The 23,492-nt window shown below is 42.9% G+C and overlaps 1 protein-coding gene across 1 annotated transcript in view; it reads right to left on the bottom strand.

Annotated features, from left to right (window-relative positions):
• SLCO2B1 (solute carrier organic anion transporter family member 2B1) overlaps positions 1 to 23,492 on the bottom strand; it is a 75,862-nt gene that overhangs the window by 20,193 nt on the left and 32,177 nt on the right. The window contains exons 7-10 of the mRNA XM_077841700.1: positions 17,485 to 17,593; positions 7,239 to 7,403; positions 3,924 to 4,116; positions 2,940 to 3,099 (exon numbers count right to left, since the gene is read on the bottom strand). Of these exons, the coding sequence (XP_077697826.1) occupies positions 2,940 to 3,099; positions 3,924 to 4,116; positions 7,239 to 7,403; positions 17,485 to 17,593 (627 nt within the window). The remainder of the gene's footprint in view (positions 1 to 2,939; positions 3,100 to 3,923; positions 4,117 to 7,238; positions 7,404 to 17,484; positions 17,594 to 23,492) is intronic.

Here is a 23,492-nt window from a genome sequence, read left to right as displayed (position 1 = left end):
TGTTTGCTTTTTTTTTGCAACAGTGTTACACTGTTGACTCATATTTATCTTGTGGTCCACTCTGACCCCTAGATCTCTTTCCACAGTACTCCTTCCTAGGCAGTAATTTCCCATTTTGTATGTGTGCAACTGATTGTTCCTTCCTAAGTGGAGTACTTTGCATTTGTCCTTATTGAATTTCATCCTATTTACTTCAGACCATTTCTCCAGTTTGTCCAGATCATTTTGAATTATAATCCTATCCTCCAAAGCACTTGCAATCCCTCCCAGCTTGGTATCATCCACAAACTTTATAAGTGTACTCTCTATGCCATTATCTAAATAATTGATGAGTAGAACCGGACCCAGAACTGATCCCTGTGGGACCCCACTCATTATGCCCTTCCAGCATGATTGTGAACCACTGATAACTACTGTCTGGGAACGGTTTTCCAACCAGTTATGCATCCACCTTATAGTAGCTCCATCTAGGTTGCATTTCCCTAGTTTTGTTTTTGAGAAGGACATGCAAGACAGTATCAAAAGCTTTACTAAAGTCAAGATATACCATGTCTACCGCTTCCCCCCATCTACAAGGCTTGTTACCCTGTCAAAGAAAGATAACAGGTTGGTTTGACATGATTTGTTCTTGGCAAGTCCATGCTGACTGTTACTTATCACCGTATTATCTTATAGATATTTGCAAATTGATTACTTAATTACTTGCTCCATTATCTTTCCAGGTACAGAAATTAAGCTGACTGGTCTGTAATTCCCCGGGTTGTTCTTATTTCCCTTTTTATAGATTGGCACTGTATTTGCCCTTTTCCAGTCCTCTGGAATCTCTCCCATCTTCCATGACTTTTCAAAGATAATCGCTAATGACTCAGATATCTCCTCAGTCATCTCCTTGAGTATTCTAGGATGCATTTCATCAGGCCCTGGTGACATGAAGACATCTAACTTGTCTAAGTAATTTTTAACTTGTTCTTTCCCTATTTTAGCCTCTGATCCTACCTCATTTTCACTGGCATTCACTATGTTAGATGTCCAATCACCACCAACCTTCTTGGTGAAAACCGAAAAAAAGAAGTCATTAAGCACCTCTGCCATTTCCGCATTTTCTGTTATTGTTTCCCCCCCATCCTCCATTGAGTAACAGTCCTATCCTGTCTTTGGACTTCCTCTTGCTTCTAATGTATTTGTAAAATGTTTTCTTGTTTTCTTTATGTCTCTAGCTTGCTTGATCTCATTTTGTGCCTTGGCCCTTCTAATTTTGTCCCTACATACTTGCGTTATTTGTTTACATTCATCTTTTTTATTTTGACTTAGTTTTCACTTTTTGTAGGACTCTTTTTTGATTTTTAGATCATTGAAGATCTCCTGGTTAAGCCAGGGTGGTCTCTTGCCATAATTCCTATCTTTCCAATGCAGTGGGATAGTTTGCTCTTGTGACCTTAATAATGTCTCTTTGAAAAACTGCCAACTGTCTTCAATTGTTTTTGACTTGCTTCCCATGGGGTCTTACCTATTATCTCCCTGAGTTTGCTAAAGTTTGCCTTCTTGAAATCCATTGTCTTTATTTGCTGTTCTCCCTCCTACATTCCTTAGAATCATGAAATCTACCATTTCATGATCACTTTCACCCAAGCTGCCTTCCACTTTCAAATTCTCAACCAGCTCCTCCCTCTTTGTCAAAATCAAATCTAGAACAAAATCAAACCTAGAACAGCCTCTCCCCTAGTAGCTTTCTCCAGCTTCTGAAATAAAAACTTGTCTCCAATACATTCCAAGAACTTGTTGGATAATCTGTGCCCTGCTTTGTTATTTCCCCAACAGATGTCTGGGTAGTTGAAGTCCCCCATCACCACCAAGTCCTGTGCTTTGGATGATTTTGTTAGTTGACTGGAACTCGTACATGCTACAATTATACAAATACATAATAATAATAACAACTCATTTCTCATGAGCCACTGCTCAGCCATCAGATGGTAACAACTTTCAGCCACTACTGACACCATTACCAAACCTATCCACCTCTGGGCACTAACCCCATTATGATATGAGTGCATCACTAGCTCGTACACCATGGTCCCCACTGCATTACCAAAGCTCTCTATATCTATTTATGGCCATCCCATAGTGTAGTTACACTACAAGAAAACACAATTATGAAAAGGGCCCTTTTAAGGGACGACTTGTGAGGTGAGCACAGCAAACCCTGGCACTGTGACTGCCAAAAACCAGTGGGTGCCTTTGAAAAGCATAGACTATATTGAAGATTAAATAAAGGCCCCAATAGCAAAACCTGAGCTGATTAAAAGCAGTAGAAGTGGGAAACATACTTTGCTTGCCTGATCTTTCTGAAAACTCATTGTTCACTGTCATTTTGAATGCTATACTTGCAGAAGTATTGCCCTGAACAAGGCATTGGCCTACAAATTTCAGCAAAACACTGGAGAGTGCTTAAGAGGATACAGCTCTGCCAAGAGTTTCCTGGGACTTTCCATTTGTCCTCTGTCAGCACGACTTTCAGCAGTGATGCAAAGAGATGGCATCTAGGAGGCATGGGAGAGTCCAATTCACAGTAAAGATGGAGGCTATGTCTACACTTAAACCACTACAACAACACAACCGCACCTCTGCTGCTGCACCTCTGCAGACACTCACTACAGTGAAGGGAAAGGGGTAGTAGCTCTCTGAGAGGTGGTAGCTGGATAATAAAAGATTTTTTCCATCCACTTAGCACTGTCTACACCAGGGCACTTAACTATGCTGCTCAGGGAGAGCTGGGTTGACCTAACTTCTTAGTGTAGATCTGGCCAAAGATTTTCTTGCTACACAGAGGATCTAAACAGTATCACTGAATTAACAGCATTGATCTTTGCCTTGGACTCTGACTCATTACCAATGTGAAGTCAGGGCTTTAGTGCTGAGCGAAGAAAAAAAACTTTACTCACCAGAACTTTATTTTCAACCACATCAGAGTTTACAACTTCACAGCCAGCAAAACATGGAGAGATGTATTCAATCCCATCAGCCCCACATATAGGGTTATAGGCTTTATCGAGGCAGTTGCATTTACTGTTACATTCAAAAGAGTGTTGGCCAACACCAGAGCTACGGTAGAAGGAAAGATATAACTATATTAATATAGGTTTCAGAGTATATTAATATATACATTGTGGGTTTATGTAGTATACCATATATATGTAGATATTAGAGAACAAGAGCTTGCTTGCTTAACACTGAAAGTGTGAATTTGTGGACTCTGCCAAACCCACAGAAAATATAATTTCCATAGATTAATTCCTGTACCTCTAAAAAAAAAACTCTCAAAAGTTTGAAAGTCTGGCCATGAACAAAGCATGCAGCCACTTATATTCGTGCCATATATTTCTCCTGCTACTACCACCCCATGCAAGTGGAACTTAGCAGCTCATGAGAACTAATGGTACCACATCAGGAATATGTAAAAGTAAAAAATTCCCAATTCAGAATTAATATTTTCTTCTTTAGTATCACTGTGTGTGAGCAGGTTCCTTCTGCTCTAAACTACAGTCCACACATTGAGTAGTCAAAACTCGCCTCCTACCAGGGGTCTCTTTTTCTTAATAGAGGGTAAGGGTCTGCCTGCATTTCAGCATGTAGAGAGGTGGCCATTATTTCAAAAATATTCTCTCCATGTTAACATCTTCGTAAATTATCAACCAGTGACTGATGAGTCAAGCATTTTCCAGTACGAATTTTTGATTTTGAATTATTTGTGATAAAATTAATTAAACTTGTGGGGTTTGTGACCTTTTCATGGATTTTTTTTTTGGTTTAATTCCTGTGTAAACTTTGTGCAGTGCACGTGGAAAGGGACAGTTTATAAATCAATCAGTCAGCCAATGAAAATGTGTCCGAGGGCCAACCTTATGGTCTATATTTACGAGTCGTACCTTCGTCTGTAGTTAAGGCCAGCAACTTTCTGTGTAGGGCAGCCCAGGAAGAGGAGGGGAAAGGCAAAGATCACACAGAGGAGCATGCCGATGACACACATGATGCCACACTGTTTCAGAGTCATTTGGAACTTCTTCATGATGGCTCCACCTGCCACTATTCCAACCATTGCCCCAGGGATGTTCACAGAACCTTGGGAACAGAAACAAGAGCAAGAGAGTTAAGATCCAAATATCCGTGATAATATTTCAACACCTTCCAGTCAATGCAGAACATAGTAAATGGATTAAATGGTAACTGTTAGATCTCAAAATGTAATTGTAAAAAATAATTCCCTGTTTTTTCATATTATCTTTCATCAGTAGATCTCAAAGCACTTTACAAAGGAAGTAAGCATCATGTCTCCATTTTACAGAGGGAGAATCTAAGTGAAGTCACTTGCCCAAGGTTACCCCACAGACCAATGGCAGAGCCAAGAATAGAACCCATGTCTCCTGTGGCCCAACCCAGGGCTCTCCCCATGAGGCTCACTGTCTCCTGTAGGAGGGAATGGGAAATCATCATCCAGTGGGGGGAATTTCTACCAGCAGGCTCTGTTCTTGGTTCTGTGCTATTTGATATGTTTATCAATGATCTGGAAGAGATCATACAATCATAGCTGGGAAAGTTTGCAGATGACACCCAAATTGGTGGAGTGATAAATAATGAAAAGGACATGTCAGTTTTACAAAGCCATTTGGATCACATGATAATTTGGGCTCACCTGAACAACATCCATTTTAGTACAACTAAATTAAGATCATACATCAAAGTGGGAGACTGTACTTTGGAAAGCAGTGGCTGAGAAAAGGACTTAGCAGTCATGGTGGATAACCAATTGAATATGAGTTCCCAGAGTGAAGCAGTGGCTGAGAGAGCAAACATGACCTTTGGATGTATCAGCAGGGGATAACTGCATAAAAGTAGGGATCTGGTCTGACCTCTGTATATAGCATGATTGAGATCCTTACCAGATTACCATTTCAGTTCTGGTGTTTACTCTCTAAAATATCTAACTCTCTACTCCAGACCCATCTCCTTCTGTCCAAACTAAAATTTCCCTTGTCTCTCTGACATCTCCTCGTGGGTGACTAGCCATCAGCTCAAGCTCAGCATGACTGGGAACGGTTTTCCAACCAGTTATGTATCCGCCTTATAGTAGCTCCATCTAGGTTGCATTTCCCTAGTTTTGTTTTTGAGAAGGTCATGCAAGACAGTATCAAAAGCTTTACTAAAGTCAAGATATACCATGTCTACCGCTTCCCCCCTATCCACAAGGCTTGTTGTGACATGATTTGTTCTTGGCAAATCCATGCTGACTGTTACTTATCACCGTATTATCTTATAGATATTTGCAAATTGATTACTTAATTACTTGCTCCATTATCTTTCCAGGTACAGAAATTAAGCTGACTGGTCTGTAATTCCCCGGGTTGTTCTTATTTCCCTTTTCATAGATTAGCACTATATTTGCCCTTTTCCAGCCCTCTGGAATCTCTCCTGTCTTCCATGACTTTTCAAAGATAATTGCTAATGACTCAGATATTTTCTCTGTCAGCTCCTTGAGTATTCTAGGATGCATTTCATCAGGCCCTGGTGACATGAAGACATCTCAGAGCTCTTAAAATATTTTAGTTACTTCTCAGTCACACTTCCTTCCTGGGGAACTAGGCCCTTAATATTTAACACTCTTCCCTGACATCTGTGCTCAAACACCATCCACAGTTGAGTTCCTTTTACCACATCTTAAGTCAAAGATAATCAGGCCTTTGCTGGGTGGACCATAGGGTGTGGAATACACTTCTGATTTCTTTCACTACCCTCCAGGAACTAAAAACAGTGGAGAGCGATTAAGCAAATTCACTCAGGTTGTAATACCTCCCAAGAGGTACCATCCCCTGGAGAGGCTCGCATATACTGGTTCAAACTGGATTTTCTAGAGAACCAATTGACAAAGAAAGGACTTTTGGATAAAGAGCCTGAGTCTAAAATGAGTCAGGGCCTTCCTTCTGATCCAGCAAATGGACAGCACCTTCTGTCTAAAGGAAGGGCCCCAATCCTTAGGGAAGGGTTGGAAGGACTGACACCAACCAGAGCCTTTGTGGAGATGATGGTGGTGATCTCTGATAAGCTTATTAGAATGAGTGTAGGTTCTTTATTGTTTGTAATATGTTTTCTCTGTAATGCTTTCACCTTAAGAATAAATGTGCTTGCTTAGAAAGGGCTGTGTAGTAACTTAAAATCATGTGAAATTATGCTGTTTATAGCTTCTGAGGAGAAAAGCAAAGGAAGCCTGCTCAGGCGGTCTGACTTGCTGAGGAATTCACAGTGTAAGCAAAGAACTGTACAGCCTGGAAATACGCTAGTTAGGAGGGAGTGAGATGTGTGTCTCTGCACAAAAGAGGCCATGGCTGGGGAGCTGAAAGCCTGAGAGCGGGTGCCCTTGCTAAACCGTGGAGTGGGAATACAGTTGCAGTTGCCCTGAACTCTGATATCATCTTACTTTGATTTGTCCACACATGAAGAGCAAACAGATGGGACCACCTTTTTGTTCTGTGTTTAGACAACACGTAACACAATGGGGTGCTGGTCCTTGACTGGTGCTCCTAGGCACTATCATCATACAAATAAATAATATAATAATAACTTTTATTCCTAATGATTTTTATTTTAGTTTAAGAGGACACAGAATATCCATCCCTCCCCCCAGCCAATGTTTGCATCTGAGAATATATCTGAGAGTGGGAGATTTCATTGGCCTGAGTCCACATGAGAGAGTTAAAGATGCAGTAAACAGAAAGAGAGTTATAGCATTTAAATAGATAGGTGCACCATATATCTATTTATCAAAGGGGACACTGAGGCACAAACACCTTATGTGGCTTGCCCAGAGTCACATAACTAGCTCAATGGAAGAGAAAGGAGCAGAATTCAAGAGTCCAATTCCTGTGAGATAACTACTAGAAAAACTCCCTCTGCAAAACTGTATGCTCTTCAGTCAGTTTCAGGGAATGCTGAATATACTTTTGTAGACCTGTTCCTGAGCTACTTTGTAAATGAGCCCCACCCATCTCCAGCCTTACCTCGCTTCTGAGCAGATCAGACCGTATGTATCTGGTTGCTGTCATGTAAACTGGGTTTTGTTTGAGTTTTGCTGTCTCCTATGTAAAATTCCATTGAGTTTGGGGTAGCCTATCAGGAAACAAGGGCTTCAGTGTTCCCTAGCATGTTCACTAAGAGCTGGAATGTCTACAGTAGTAACAGGTAGTACTTACCTATGATCATATTGGCAAATGATGCAGTGAGGGAGAACTGCCTCTCCAGGAATTTGCCCATGAATGTTGCTAAACCGGCAACCATGGCGGACAGATTGACTTGGGCCAAAACCACCAGCAGATAGACTGGATGCCGGAGATTTCTCAACAAAATCAGAGGAAAGACTGAAATGAAAAGGAGAATTAGTAACAAAAACATATTTATATACAGAGCTGGCTGCAAAAGGGAAGTTCCATCTCATGGCAGGTTAGCATGCATCCCGCTACGATTATAATACTCAGAATTATATAATACAGTGATAAGAGTAGTAATAATATAAGAGAGACAACTAGCGAGGAGGTGTGTGAAACAGATACTGGAAATTAGTTAAGTGACACAGCATTGGTTCCAGGTCAGCCAGCACACATACACAAAACTATTGAGCCAACTACTGTGCTAATAAATCTTTAACAGCTATGGCGGAAATTGGAAAAGGGGGGCAGCAAGGAGCATCTCCATATCTATTGAATAGACTTGATTAACTGATGATAACACCTTTTCATATTTATCAGCTGCTGAAACACACACACATTAAGACCTTCAAATGGTATTTACTACAGTTCTAAACATGCACACACATATCAACTATAAAAGACCTGAGTTAATGCAACATCAAGTTTTTAAATGCGTGAGTCAGGACATTCAGAGTTAAGGTTCTTAAAGCACCCCTACTGTGTCCCCTTATATGCGTGGATTGCAATAGGGTCTTTCATTATGTGAACACACTGGATGTAATGCACTTTTGTAGCTGTGTTCACCCCAGGATCTCCAAGTGCGTTACAAAAGGTGGTTAAGTATCATTTTCCTCTCTGTGTGGCTGGAGAAACTGGCACAGCGAGGTTAAGGGCAAGACTGTGCCATTTCCATGCAACACTGCCTTATGGTGCAGCCCCCTCCTTGAGCTTCCTGCTTTACAGGTGGGTGTGTATATTTGGAGGTGGAACCATCTTCTAGGGTGATGTAGCCTCCACCTTGCCATGATGTGCATGGCCTGCTCCATGGAGCGGGAAGGCACAAGCCTGATCTTCCCCCTTTTTGAGTGTATTGTGCCCTTAGGAAGGCAGATGTGGGGAGTAGTATGGAGTGCAGGGACTGTGAATACATCAGGATCTTGTGAAGGGAACCCATGCAGCTGCCAGTCACAATCTTGTCTGTGGTTTGCCCAGGGTCACCTGGTAAGACAGTGAGAGAGTCAGGAGAAGCACCTAGGAGTCTGGGCTCCCAGGGCCCTGTTCTCACCACTAGCTCATATGTATGGATTGTTATTTGTTACTTGTATAGCACATTAGATTTTCCTGGTGCCTAATGAATCAAAGGAATGACCAAAGGCCAGTTCATGATCTCAGCTGAACCACTGCAAATGCAGAGCTCCAATGGCTTCAGTGGATTTACTGTGAACTTGCTGTGAGTGAGATCAGAATGGGAACCGGAGTCTCTTTCCCTTAAAATCTAGGGGCCAAAGTCTGAGGTTCTTATTTCATTTGTATTGAGTTCTTACTTGGGTGAGCTCACTCTGCAGTGAATGGGAGTTCTCATAGAGAAGAAATGAGTAGAAAGAGAGAAAATGCCTCAGGATATGGTTCCTTGTATAGTATGTATCTCACACAGCCCAGTGTTGTTTTGTCATTTGCCTGTGCATTTCCTTTCCTTGTGCTTCCTGCAAGGCCTCTGTTATAAGGAACTCAGAAAGCAGCTGTGAAGTTGTAAAAGGTTTATTTCCTTGTTCACTGCTGCTGCAATTCCGGCATCCTTTTCTTTTGATCATAAAAAAATACATTTTTGATTACAGACAAGAAAAACTAAGAAGAACGCCCTAGGGGCTGCACTCCTTCCTTGCTCTGCAATGCAGAGGAGAAACCAGTTTCACCTGCACAGCACAAACAGGAATCAGAAAAAATGGATAACACCCACCATGGGGAGCACTGCAATTTCCAATTCTGTTCCCGTTCTGTTCAGTCCAGCAGTGTGAAAGTCATCTTTCCTACTCAGTAGGAACCTCTCGTCCCAGTCATGCCTCTACCATCCTATAAATAGTAAAGTTCCTTGCAACGCTCTGTATATCTTTGTGTCAACTAAATAAAACATAGCTGAAGATCCCTTCCAGACCAACACTAAATTGTTTTCCCAGATGTGGAATTTAGTGTGTGAGAATAATGCCAAGGGTCGCAACAAATGTGTGCCATGAATTCAGGAAGTCTGAGCAACTCACAAATGATGGGAAAATGCCTAGCACCTTTTCCAAAATGAGGGCAATCTGTGGTCTAACATCCTGAGTCGGCGTGTGTCTGGGATCTAAAGCCATTTGGCTAGACACATTCTATCACCATAATATCACAGAATCCAAAATGTTATGCATAACAGACTTTTTATCTCACGCTATAATCTTAACTCTGATCCCTGGAGCCACTAGAAATAAATTTTAAATGTGGGTCAGTGTGGGCGGCCCCTCAATAAGCAGAGACAATGACTATGCCACGTTCTGTGTTGTGACCCATCATTTGCCAGCATTTTTCTTCACCACTGGCAATTCTTTTAAATCAAGATTGGAATTTTTCTCCTAAAAGCTATGCTCTAGTTCAGATAGGAATTAATTCAGGAAAGTTTTGTGCCCTGTGTTATACAGGAAATCAGACTAGATGACCACAGTGGTCCCTTCTGGCCTTAAAAAAGCGATGACTCTGCAGGCACTAAAACTGCCCTTCGCGGTGTTAGGAGTAGCTGTGTTAAATGGTACTGGGACTAAATCGCAACAGATTGCCAGAGTTGACCCTGTCAGATGTGGTGAGGTGCATCTGCCCTCTAGGGATCAGGGATCCCTCATTTCTGCACTGAGTTATGTAAGTCATCCAAGAAGAGGACCACAGTGGTTTATCCTTGCCGTGAGGATCTGTACTAGTAACATCTCACAACTCTGGGATGCAGAGAAGGCACAGTGGTCAGTTGTAGGCCAGGTGTAGCTAACTCCTGGTCACTATGGGTATGTCTACACCGCAGTTAGACACGTGATAGCTGACTAGAGCTTTTGGGGGGTCAGGCTACAGGCCTGTTTAATTGCAGTGTAGATGTTCAGCCTGAGCTCTGGGACCCTCCCACCTCTCAGGGTCCTAGAATCTGGGCTTCAGCCCAAGCCCGAACATCTACACTGCAGTTAAACAGCCCCTTAGCCCAAACTCCATGAGTCCGAGTCAGCTGGCACAGGCCAGCCATGGTTTTTTTATTGCAGCGTAGACATATCCTAAGCCTGACGAAATGAAATGTTTGCCTTAATGAAGACAAGGTGTAATAGTTTCTCCTATAGCACTCATGTACGCTGTCCCTGCTTTGTTCAGTATTATATGGGAGGTTAGAGTGCTGCAATATTTGTCAGGGGCAGGTTGGGGCGTCACTCAAAGAGGTCAGAGTTAAGGTTGTGGGGTGGGGGTGTTGTGTACTTTCCCCCTATTTCCTGGTTTTCAGAGGTTTCAGTGTGAGTGAACTCAACATTCTGGAAGGGCACAAGTTAGGGGCTTGCGGGCTTATCTCTGCCTTATCGAGAAAGTGGTGAGGTGGGCATCATTAAGGAGCACTCATGGGTGGCTACAAAGGTACTTTCTGGGCACACCTCTTCGCTCAGCTACCAGCTCCTACCTTCTCCTGGCCACTCTAAAACCCTGGTAGATTTGGAGGGGCCTTTGGAAGGATGATAGAGCTGTGAGGAGTGTATGTACCAGCTGTAGGCAGAGAAAGAGATGAGAGTTGAGCTCCAGAGCCCCTACCTAACAACTGGGCCTAGTGCATGGGACAAGGATTCTGCACACCCATTGGCAGCAGGCGAGGTGGATATGAAGTGACCCATTCATCTCAGTGGGGTGGTCCCAACTGAATGAGAACTCCCCCTGGTGAGGAATGAAGCCTGAATTATATGTCTGAGAGGTGTGAAATGCTTTATTCATCGTAATGGATGGTCTCACCTCCCCTCCTTTGGTCTCAGTGCCCAGGTGCCTTTGCTATGCACTGAGTGTGTCTGTTCTCAGCTCCCTTCCCCCTGTCTCAGCACTGTCTGCCTGGTGCATGCACTAAGTGCACAGTGCCAGGCACAGATATAGCTAGTGCTGCCCCACAGGAGTTTAATGAGCCTCTCCTGTCAGAGAACTGCTTCCTCCTGGCTGGGACTCTCAGGCTGGCCGCTCTGTCATTTTCTATGTGGCAGCTAATACCTCCCATATCTGCTCATCTCTGTACCCCATACTACCCTTCATCTCCTGGGCACAATACTGCCCACCGAACTGTCCCAGGGACAGATGCTGAACATCCCTCAGTAGAACCACAGACAGTGGAGATGGAAATGACCTACTGGAAGCTAAATGTGAGCCAGACATGTAGTTCCAGTCACTGTAATGGGAGAACGAAGGTGAAAGGATGTAGCCCAATGCCATCCAGACCATCTGCGCAGCAGCCAAGGCTGCTCCCTGTAGTATTCTGGCTTTTCTAATCTGGAGTAATTATGGTGCTGGAGCTTTGCTAACTTCCCTTGGGTAACTGACCTCATTGTTTGAAAACATCCCCAGTGCCTTGCCTGAATTTTTCCCCATACACCATTTCATCCTCTTATTGTTAGTTATGATTCATGTAACTGTTTTAGACACAGTTCTTCCCACCCTTGAAATTCACTCCTCAGATATTTGTAAATGGTTATCTTCTCCCATTGGGCCTGAGCTGGAAGAGTCACAGCACCTACAACTCCCAGTGACTTCCAGAGGAGTTGAGAGAGCTCAGCACTGTGCAGGATTGGGTTCTGGAGAAGGAGTCCAGACTGGGGGAGTAAGAGCCCAATTCTGGTCTCACTGAAGTCAATGAAAAAAATCCCATTGACTTCAGTGGTACAAGATCAGACAAGTAGGGCCAAATTCTGCTCTCACGTACACCCATGTAACCTCACAGAAGTTAACAGGGCTGAACGGGTGTAGGTGATAGCATAATTTGTTCTTTAATGGTCATTTTCATTTTGTAGCTTTTAAATCAATGGAACGGCTCATCTGGGTATTTCCTTCTGCTCCAGCTGAACTGAGCAATTTAAGGCCCAACTCAGCAAAGCATGGAAGAAGCAATTTAAGCACTTAATTGTTTTGCTGATTAGCAAATGGCCTTAAACATATACTCAAATTCTTTGCTGAATTGCAACATAAACTTGTGGGCAACATGGAATTGTCCCAAAGCTTGGCTCAGCTCCAAGTAGGGTTTTTTTAAGCCATCAGTTTTAAAAGAAAGCTCTTCCCGTTCTCTTCAGGCCAGCAGTGTGAAAGCTAACAGACAGCAGAACACTTTCCACTGGGAATACACTGTGAAATATATCTTCCGTTCCAAAAGAAACATTTCTAATTATAATTGGCATCTGCGAGCTCAGTCCGGTAAATGGCCATCTCTCACCCCTGTCACTGTGGGAGCCCAGTGCAAAAGCCTGCAAGCCTATTTTGAAAGTGCTTTAATATTAATAATGAACCAAATCCAGAGCGAACTCACTGAAGCCAATGCGTGTTTGCCTGAGTAAAGGCTCAGTAAACACTGGGTCAGGACGGCCTTGAGATCTGGCCCATAAATAATACATAGCACTTACACCTAGAACATTGGATCTTCAAATGTTTATAGAGTGTAGATTTATTAATATTTATATTTACAGAGTGTAAACACTAAGGAGGGAAAGGAATTATTTAGTGTGGGAACCTGGGGATCTAACTACAAGTGATATGATTAAATTAAAAAGGGGAAATTTGGGATGACTATCAGGAAAATCTTCTTGGGTTAAATCCCCATTCAGGTACTGATGCTGCTACCCCTACCCACACTGAGCAGCACCGACACTTAGATTGATGACCTTCCTGTGTAAATGCTAGTCAGGCATTGGAGCCTTTTTGTGCTGTGTGAAAACAACAACAATGCACTAGCTAATTCAATACAGGGAACAATCTTGTAGCGGCTCCAGGAAGGTGGACTAGAAGGGATAATAGGTCTTTTCCATCTCTAATTCCTATGATTCTCCAAGTTCCAGGTTCCTAGCCCTGTATTCAGATTATTTGTCCACACCCTGCGCCCCCCATTCATATTGGTTTTAAAGAGAGAAGGCATAATGTGGTATTCAATATTGAATGAGCAAACACTTTATTTAAAGAGTCTCATTTTTTAATGATAGTTAAACCATGGGGAACTGATTTAATGTCTTCTCTTCCACAAGGATGTCACACTCCCGGTGTCAAGCATGATGCCCCACTTCTGCAAGATGGCCACCTGCAGCATTAATGCTCAGGAATGCGGGTTGTAATTAAAAACACTAAAGAGCTACACTTCAGAGTTTCGACAGGGCAGTAAGCACTCCTCACCCTATGAACTTTTAGACAGTTAAGATGAGCAAAATAGGGCAACTTTCTTTTAAGAAACTACTGATCCTTCTATATATGGCCGTCCAACATCTTGACAGATGAAAGGAGATCTGACAAAACTGATCCATCAGTGGTGCTTAGCAATGGTATGGGGAAAGAACCTGATGCATGAGTGGCAACCTTCCTACAAAAAGAAAAGGAGGACTTGTGGTACCTTAGAGACTAACAAATTTATTTGATCATAAGCTTTCGTGAGCTATACTCACGAAAGCTTATAATCAAATAAATGTGTTAGTCTCTAAGGTGCCACAAGTACTCCTTTTCTTTTTGCGAATACAGACTAACACGGCTGCTACTCTGAAACCTTCCTACAGTGGCTACAGGTCCACTTGCCAAATGGAAGCTGAAGCACACTTTGCTTCCTGGTTCACCTCTGGGCTCTCTGCAGTCTCTCTGCAGTGACTGCACCAGTCTGAAACCGGGTTCTTCAAACTGAGCAATTGTGGGCAGGATTTTCCCAGTTGTCAGTGGGAAAGCTGAATTTCTTGAGGCCTTGCTTGACTTTGTCGCTGTACGAGAGCTTCGGCCTTCCACTGCATTGTGGGCAGTTCTTAAATTGGCCATAGAGTGCAGCCTTCAGAAGACGATCTTAAGGCATACACTCCATGTGTCCCAGCCGGCAAAGTCTGCGAACATCCAGCGTAGTCTGCATAGTCTGTAGGTTGGTTCTCTCAAGGATCTCGTATTGGTGATCTGTTGGTCCCAAGTAACTCCAAAGATTTTTCTAAGACAGTGGAGTGGAAACTACTCAATCTCTGCTCCTGCTTGGGGTACATAACCCAGCTTTCACAACTGTAAAGGAGGGTACTAAGGACACAAGTCTGATAAATAGACACCTTTGCATTCAGGGTTAGCAACTTGTTGTTCCAAACACATCAGGTAAGTTTGCCAAAGGTAACAGAAGCTTTGCCGATTCTAGCCTCAAGTTCCCTATCAAGGTTAAGTGAGCTGGTAAGAATTAAGCTGAGAGAGCAGAAATGATCCACAGTGTCCAGAGTTTCATTATTGACATAGATTTTAGTGAAATGTCGGTACCTTGTGCCATGACAACTGTTTCCTTGATACTGATTACCATGCCAAACTTCTGTATTACTGCATTAAAATGTCAAAACGGCAATGTGGAGTAAAAATTGGATTTTCCCCCCTTTATTTCTCCATCAAATAAATTTCACTCTGCCTCTGTTTCAGCAACAGGAAGTATAAAAATGTATTGATTATTCAGACTGGAGACTCTGCAGCTATTGTGTTTTTATAAGCTGCTGTGCACACAAGACTATTAAAGCAAACAAAACAATAAAGTTTAGCATCAGAAAGAATGAACAAAATAAATAAGACAAATCATAGAAACTGGGGGCAAAATTCTAATCTCAGTTAAACTGGGGATGAACCATGACTTCGCTGGAGTTACTCCAGATTTAATCCAAATTCTGGTTCCGTTGAAGTTAATTGGTCACTCATATAATGTGTCTGACCAATGTAAAGTGGTACTGGATATCAACATTTTATCTCTCTTTCTACTGTACACACATACCCTTTAACACCCAGGTCTGCCTACTTATAGTCTGCCTACATAGTATCCTATTGGACATCGAGCCTAGAGAGATATCCATTGCTGCTAGTTATTCTGTACTGGAACAAAAGAACAATACTGTCTGAAGAGCAGCAGGCAAACAATGCAGATATCCACTGAACCCAGACAAAAGGACATAAGGCTCTTATTTAGCCATGATCTAGGAATATCAGATAGTTTAACATACTGGGGCAGAAGTTTTGCAACTGAATGCTGCTACGATTGTTGCTTTTAGAAATCAGTGTTAAATGCTAACAATGAACAGGCTATTTGTGTCTCTAGAGTACTGTACCAATAATGCAATCCAGTACTGATTGTCAGCATCACAGCTCTGTAATGCCACTTCCAGTGCAGTCTTTAGTAAGTGTTATTACTTCTTAGTTATGTAGCACTAGCCACTTTACAGTCAGGTCTCTACCTGGAAGATCTTAGAATATAGAATCATAGAATATAGAATCTTAGAATATAGAATCGTAGGGACCTTGAGCGGTCATCTAGTCCAGTCCCCTGCACTCATGGCAGGACTAAGTATATAATATAAGATATACTAAGTATATCTTAAGAGTCTCAGCTCATGCCATAGAGAATGTGGAGGGTTAACAGAGAACTGGAAACAAACAGAAACTGGAAGATGTGAAATTTCAGTAGAAATACCCAGGGGATGAAGAAAAGGCAAGTATCTTTGAAAAAGAACTGAAAATTGTCTACTGTCTAGTTGTGCCTGTAGGCAGTCTTATTACAATTTCCCTCATCCTCCTTTCCCTTTCCTCCTGTTGTTCATTACATTCATGGATTATAGCTGGTCGTATATTAGGGCCTAATTCTGCAAAGTCTCACCTCATTGTTACCTTGCACTTCCCCTGGCTGTTTGTGATCCCCACCTTTCAGCTCTCATTATACTTAGATGGTAAACTCTTTGGTGCAGAGACCATCTTGTTGTTATGTATATATACAGTGCCCAGCATGGTGGGCCCCAGATCTCTGATTGGAGCCCGTTGGTGCTACCGCAATGCAAACGGTAACACAGTGTGTGTAACTTTTGATTGTAAGATCTTTGGGGCAGGGACAATGTCAGTATATTTGTTCAGTGCCCCCTTGCACAATGGGGCCCCAATCCTGAGTGAGGATTTTGGATACTATTAAAAATAAATAACAATGCTGATAAATTAATGCTGAATAGTTCCACAATCTTCACTTAGTCATGTGCATAAAAATTTGCAGGATTGGGTCTTTAGATTGTAAATTCTTTTGACCCAGGGAATGTGGCTTCCTATGTATTTGTATGGGATCCAGCACCCTGGGGCCCTGAGCTTGATTGATGCCAGTGGTCACGGCTGCAGCAATGATAGTAAATAACCCTGACTCCCATGTCCTGTGTCTGCTGCTCTCACAACTCCAGGTGAAGAAAAGGTAAATCTGTTCCCACCTTTAGCAAGCAGAGGAAATTATTTTTACATTTAAAGTCTGTTTGCAGCCAAACAGAAAAGTGAGCCTGTGCGCTGTGAATTCATTCCCTGGCAATGGTTTCACAGCAAATTTTCTTAGTGCACCAGCTGCAACAAGATATTCCTAAATGATAATGGAACAAGGGCAACGGGTGATAAAAAAAAACCAGTTTGCTTGTTTAATTTAGAATAGAACTAGCAAGTGAATGGTGTAACTAGCCAAAGAGACTCCAGCTCGTTCTCCCATGGCTGGGTCAGCTCCGTACTGGGGGTAATAAAAATCAGGGTTTCCAGAAGATTATAGTGATCAGAGTTAGGAAGCCCAGAAGAAGCAGACATGATGCCAATATCAGAAAGTCACTTTTCATAAGAGAGAGCCACAGTTGGGATTATTTCCTTCAAACCTCCCCTTGGAATACACTCCAAGAATGAAACCCACTGACCTACCCCAGCACAGACCTTAGCTGAACTTATAAGAGCACCATAGTACATTAGACAAGTCTGACTTCTAGACAAGCTAGCTGTGATAGATGAAGATAATCTGGCACAGACATTTTATACAGCAGAATTTTTACCACTAGAAATTCTATTTCCAAGCAGATCCCATTTTACTTATTGCACTGGGAGAGGCCGACTGTTCCCAGGGTTATTCTCAGATTTTTATCACTGGTGGTGCATATAAGCAGCAAGCTCCTCATTGCCAGGAGGGCGATATATGCTTGGGTGAGCAGAGGAGTTACTTCAGAGACTTTCCAAGGAGGGGAAAACACCAACTTACTTTTTATGAACTGGGTTAAGGATAGGCTTTGCATGATTTCTGATTTGGATTTAAGCTGGTTCAGTAGGTCTTTGCTTCTCTTAACTTCACTCTTGCTCCCTTTCACCACCTGAGAAAAGACAAAGAGACTGTCAGTTTCGGACACGCTGACAGCTGTTCTACTGAGCTCGCTTGCTCCTTCACAGCTGCATCACAGCTGTGTTATTTAAAGAAACGAAAACACAGTCATGCTGATTTATGGCCCAGCATTCCATCCACAGAGGGATAAAGAGAATGCCCTATGTTGCACTCGAGAAGGCTCTCAAACAGTTTACAAGTTAAATAAGAATCTTTTTACCCACCATGGTGAGGCACCCACTTACGGGATGGGATGTGGCAGCTGTTTAACAGCAATATATACAGTACTTATGGGCAAGAAGTGAAGAATACTATATTCAAAACTGCAAGAGGAATTTAGGAAGGCAAAATGCAATTCTCTCTGTTTGAACTTGACCAGGATACCAAGAAAAAGCCCCTACCCAAGTGAAAAATATCAGGAGGTACTAAATGATCACAAAGGCTCAGGACACCTTGGTTTTACACCTCACAACTCCTCAACAACCATAACACTGTGCTTGCGGGAGCCCTGGTTCATTCCTGGCTTAGCAGGAAGAGTGCCAAATACCAAATCACTAACACCCTTCCTGCTTAGGTGAGAATTGCTCAGAAGATCACAGGCTCAGATGCCATAGCTGCAGGCCACCATGTGCTCAGAGGGGTTAATCAGAGGTTTTCAGCAAAGGGATAATAACCGGATTTTCCTTCCCCACTTTCATTTGTCAAACTGTAATGAATAGCACCTCATAAATAACAAATTGGGCCATTATCTATGTACAGTAAAGTATGTGCCAGGCTTCTATTAATATAGAAATCCAGGAAAATTAGTTTTAGAGGTGACCAACAGGAAATGGGGCTTATTCACCAGGGGCTGTATTGCACCTATGGATGCCGGTGAGGCTGGGAGTGGGGCTGAAGTCAAGGGGAGCTGCGTACCTAAACCCAGGGCAGAATTCAACCCCCAAGCAAACTGACAGTATCTCTCATCATCCCTTTGACAAATTCCTCCCAAGGCTGGAAGTACAATGGATGTCTAATATTTCTCTGTGTGTACAGTAATGTACTGTCATGTTAATGTATTCACTGCGGTAAAAGACAAGGGCCAGAGAAGGGCAATGACAATGATTAAAAGCATTACAGGGAGGCAGTCCATGAAAGGAGAGATTTTCATAGCCAAGGCCAAACTTTTCAAAACTGAATGAGGAAGGCTCTGAGTTACTACAGAGAATTCTTTCCCAGGTATCTACCTGATTTCCCGGTTTAGCCCACATGCTCATGGTCTAACTGATCACCATATTTGGGGTTGGGAAGGACTTTTCCCCCACGTCAGACTGGCAGAGACTCCTGGGATTTTTTTATTTTTTTTGCCACCCTCTGCAGCATGGGGCACAGGTCACTTGCAGGTTTAAAAAAGTGTAAATGGTTAATTCTCTGTAAGTTGAAGTCTTTAAATCATGATTTGAGGATGTTAGTAACTCAACCGAGGTTAGGGGTCTGTTACAGGAGTGGGTGGGTGAGGTTCTGAGGCCTGTAGTGTGCAGGAGGTCAAACTAGATGATCACAATGGTCCCTTCTGATCTTAAAGTCTATCCGTCTAAAACTTGGGTGCCTAAAGTTAGGTTCCTAAAGCCATACTTAGGGCCTGATCCTGCAGCTGGATCTGTGCAGGCTAACCCTGCAAACCAGTAGCAGCAGCAGCAGATTCTCATGGCTATGAGATAACCGTGGTGGTGTGTTGAATGGACTTCCTTCTTGAACAGTCCATTGCAAATCTTCCTTCAACAAGAGTCAATATGAGGATTTAAGCTTCTTAAATCCCTCAGTACTGCATCTTCCAACCTTATGTGTTTTGACTTTTACTCAACTTCCTTCAACTTCAACTCTATAAACCTGTAGAAGCATACCTTCTTCTGCAGGTTGGACATGACCCCGCTATTGCACTCATCTTGTTCCCAACCACTGCAAGACTGCAACCTACTGGGCTCGTCTAAGTATCTCCCTGTTTGTGACAAAATCAAACCAATAGATGCTAAGAATACTCCACAACTTTTGAAGCTGAAAACTGTTTTGTTTCCTCTTCTCTGCTGTTTTTAGTGACCATTTTTCTTCTCCATATTACAGGACTGTCATCATTACTAAGTTGAACACTTGTATCTTAGTTCTCACACAGACATCCTGCTGCCCAGAGGCCTTTGAAGACAGTGAAATGCCATTGACACAAGACCAATCTGTTGTGTGACTTCTTTGGTTATAGAACCTCCTGTTGCCAGCTGACTCCCAATATATAATAAAGCCATTCTTTCAGTGTCATTGTCATCTACATGCAGCATTGGCAGGTTGTTCATTTCAATTTCATAGGAGGCATGCATAGCTTCAGTTTTATCACCATTGATCTTAAGTCCAATAGATTCTGCAGTTTTTCACAGCTCTTCTAGCATTCGTTGTAGTTGGTCAGTAGTCTCTCCAAGTAAGACAATATCATCCGCATACTCGAGTTCTTCTAAAGACGTAACTTTAAATTTCACACTTCTTACTTTGGTCTCAATCAGCTTTGTCATCAGGTAGTCTATTAGAATGTTAAATAATGTATTCCTAGCACAATCCTGATTCTGCCAAAAACCAGCCTGTAATACAACCGTTGATCCTCATACAACTAAATGTACCATGGTACAGTTCCTCCACTAGGCACATTAATGAAGGCCTCAGGCACCCCATACTGGCATAGCAGTATCCATGGTGCTGATCAATGCTCTGAGGCAAAAGCAGCTGCAAAGTCTATAAATGTAATGTTAACTTCCTTTTGTTGCCCTAGGCATTTTTCAATAACATTCTGCAGAGCATATATAACATAGATTGTAGATCGACCTGTACAGAAACCACAGTTGGGTCCATCTTGGTTCTTCCCATCAATGGTTCTTGGTTATAGCCCCATCCACTATGATTTCTTCCCCCTCCCCAAAGTCCTCTTGCTCAGAGGGATGTGTTTCCTTTCACAAACAGCATTGCCAGTCGGTCACACTGCCACCTCCCAGCCAGCAACCTACAGGTGGTATGTCAGCTGGTGATGGTATCTGATGAGCCGGGCTGTGAGTTCAGCTCCTCAGACAGCTTCAGGGGCAAATCCCATCTCCTTCCCTGCTTTCTGTAGGGACACTTATTCCTGAATCTGTCCCATGTCAGATTAGATGACACTTGCGGTTCCTTCGAAACCCATGGTTTTACGATTCTATGGTTCTATGATTCTATGAGTTACTCAGAAGGAAGATCACCATCTACTGAACCCCCAGCACCACTTTCTGAGTATCAGGCTGTTCCACCAGGAAGCCTTAGGGAGGCCCGACCAGGCTGGACTTCCCTTAGCTTAAGCTAACTGAGAGGCTCATGCAGTGCCACTTTGTGATACTACGCAAATGGGATATTGTAGGTATACTAGCCCTTTGATACCTTCCTTGGGACCCTGCAGACATGGTCCACTCAGTTTGGAGTTATGCCCCTAGGGAGAGACCCCACTGAGCCAAACAGTGATGTGAGGAGTTGAGGTCAAATCCCAGCAGGTGTTGGGACCAGGTTTTCTGATTGTCTTTTCGGGGACTACCTGAGCTGACAACAGTTGAGGGGAAGCCTCATGCTTCCTATGTACACTTGAGTTAATGAAGTGTAGCTGAGTCCAGGTAGGTTCAGAAAGAGGCAGGTCTCCTTTCCACTGAGGAAACAGATGGAAGTTGTCTGCTAGCAGGCTCTGGTGAAAAAAATAGTGTCCCTATCTGTGTGGTATTTCACCTGTAGATAGAGCACCCACAGGCTTTGCCAATCTGCTTTTATTTTGGATTTATCAGAAAAAAATCATATAAATACCTCCAAAATGCAAAAGAGGGATTTTCTCTGCTTAACCTGGAGCTCCTGCTGAGCTCTCACCTACTGTGCAGAAGGTAGCCCTTGAAACTTAGTGAAAAACATGGTGACAGATACTATTTTAATATTAAATAAATAAGGGATAAAAATCCAGCAGGCCTCAAAAAATCAGTTCAGAATGAATTTCCTCAGTTAATGAGCAGGTCAAGCTCCCAACAAACACTCATTATACCTCCTCCAGCAAATGCTGGATCCCTTTAGTTTTTTTTATTTTTGTATGTGCCTTATTATAAAAAACAAACTTCAGGGGACTCAATTATATTAGACTGGATAATTATTTTAAGCAATTGGTTGCTTCTGTTTTTAAAACTTTGTGCCAAAAATCTGAACACGGAGACAAATCCATCCCTGTTGCCTTCTTGTGCTGTGGCCACTCACACATTAGTGCCACAAACACAACCTGTTAATTTGCCTCCCTGGTGTTCCTCAAATAATACAGTGTATTTCTAAGACTTTCTGCAAGTGTCTTACAAGCATTAATGAAAGAATCCTCACAACATGCCAATCCCAGGAGGTAGGCCAGTGTGGTTACCCACATTTTGTATATGGGGAAACTGAGGCACAAGGGTTGAGTGAGTTGCCCAAGGTCTGATAGGAAGCCTGTGACAACGCTGGAAACAAAACCCAGCTTTTCTGATTGCTGGTCATGTACTTTAACCACAAGACAACCCTTCCCCCATGCTGGCAAGCTCAATTTAGATGTGGTTTTAGAATAGCCTCTCAAGAATTCTGCCTCAGTGTTTTCCTTTAAGCTGTTCATGTTTATTGGAAGTACCAAAAATAGGTAATATAAGTAGCTGCATAACTGTTAAAGAGCCTTAAAGGGGCTTTGTTCCATATGCCAGTCTGGCTCAAGCTAAACATTAGAGATGTTATCTTCACTTCACTTCCTGAACACTCCTGCATATAATGGTGCTGGTGCAGAACAGGGGCCACATGTTTCTTCCAGAGTGCTCCCCATTCGGCACCCAGTAAAGGGAGGGGCAACATCCGGGTGAAGTTGTGATTTACTCAGACTCTGATCTGCTGAATATCCTGACTCCTTTCGGCATCCACAGTGCTCCTGAACTCTACTAACTGATGCTGGTAGGAGCTGTGGGGGCTCAGCATGTGCTAGGAGGCTCTCCGCACATTGTGGGTTCAAGGAGCTAGGCCCCCAGCCTGGCACCGTGAGAGCAGACTGCTGCACCTGCGCAGGGCCCACAGACTTCAGTGGGGCACCGTATGGGCTCAGCAGCTCACCCATCAGTTGTATATCACAGGGTCATTGTTGAAAATCCAGATTTCTTCAAGTAAAAAAGTAAATGAAATAACCATCCCAGACATTGCCCGGGGCTAATCTTGGCAGTCAGGAAAAGGCCTTATCAGACACCCATATGTGGGAATAATCATAATAATTAATAGTAGCTCCCACTGACCTCATCTGAAGCTGGGAGCGCTGCTAGAAATCAGGCTTTAAAGCATTAGGGCAAGTTTCTCTCCTTTAATCCATACTACAGAGCTTTGCTACATATTCCATCTAATCTACCAATTTAGTGTCCAGTCACTTCTATTACTTCTATTGGTGTTATCCCCACTGTGGCACTGACAGGGAGCCTCACTGTGACGTTTCTAATGCAGGCTTGTACGTTGTAACAGAGATTAAATGCCCCACGAGGAGTCAGGGCACCTCACACCAGAAGTGTGAGGCTGATGGAACGCTGCATGCAGAGCCAGGGGGCTGTGAAATGCCAGCAATACGAAGGGATGTCGCTGGGCACTGCTGATGGAATGCTGCATGGCAAGAGAGGAAATGTCACAACCCTGAGCCAAGAGAGACAAAGATACCTCCTCAAAGGGTGACGTTCTTTACGCGTGCTCGATTTTGGTGACAAAAAGTGTGTGTGTGTGGAAGGGGCATTTTCTGTGTGAATTTAGTGCTGAAGAAAGTTTCAGGATTGACATCTCTGGCGATTCTAGGTGGCAGAACTGGAACAGATCCAGAGTTGCCTGTCTCTCAA

This window comes from Eretmochelys imbricata, chromosome 1 (genome assembly GCF_965152235.1).
Source record: "Eretmochelys imbricata isolate rEreImb1 chromosome 1, rEreImb1.hap1, whole genome shotgun sequence".
NCBI classification, from domain to species: domain Eukaryota; kingdom Metazoa; phylum Chordata; order Testudines; family Cheloniidae; genus Eretmochelys; species Eretmochelys imbricata.
Note: the sequence above shows the minus strand (reverse complement) of the source record. Positions and strands in the feature narration are given on the sequence as shown.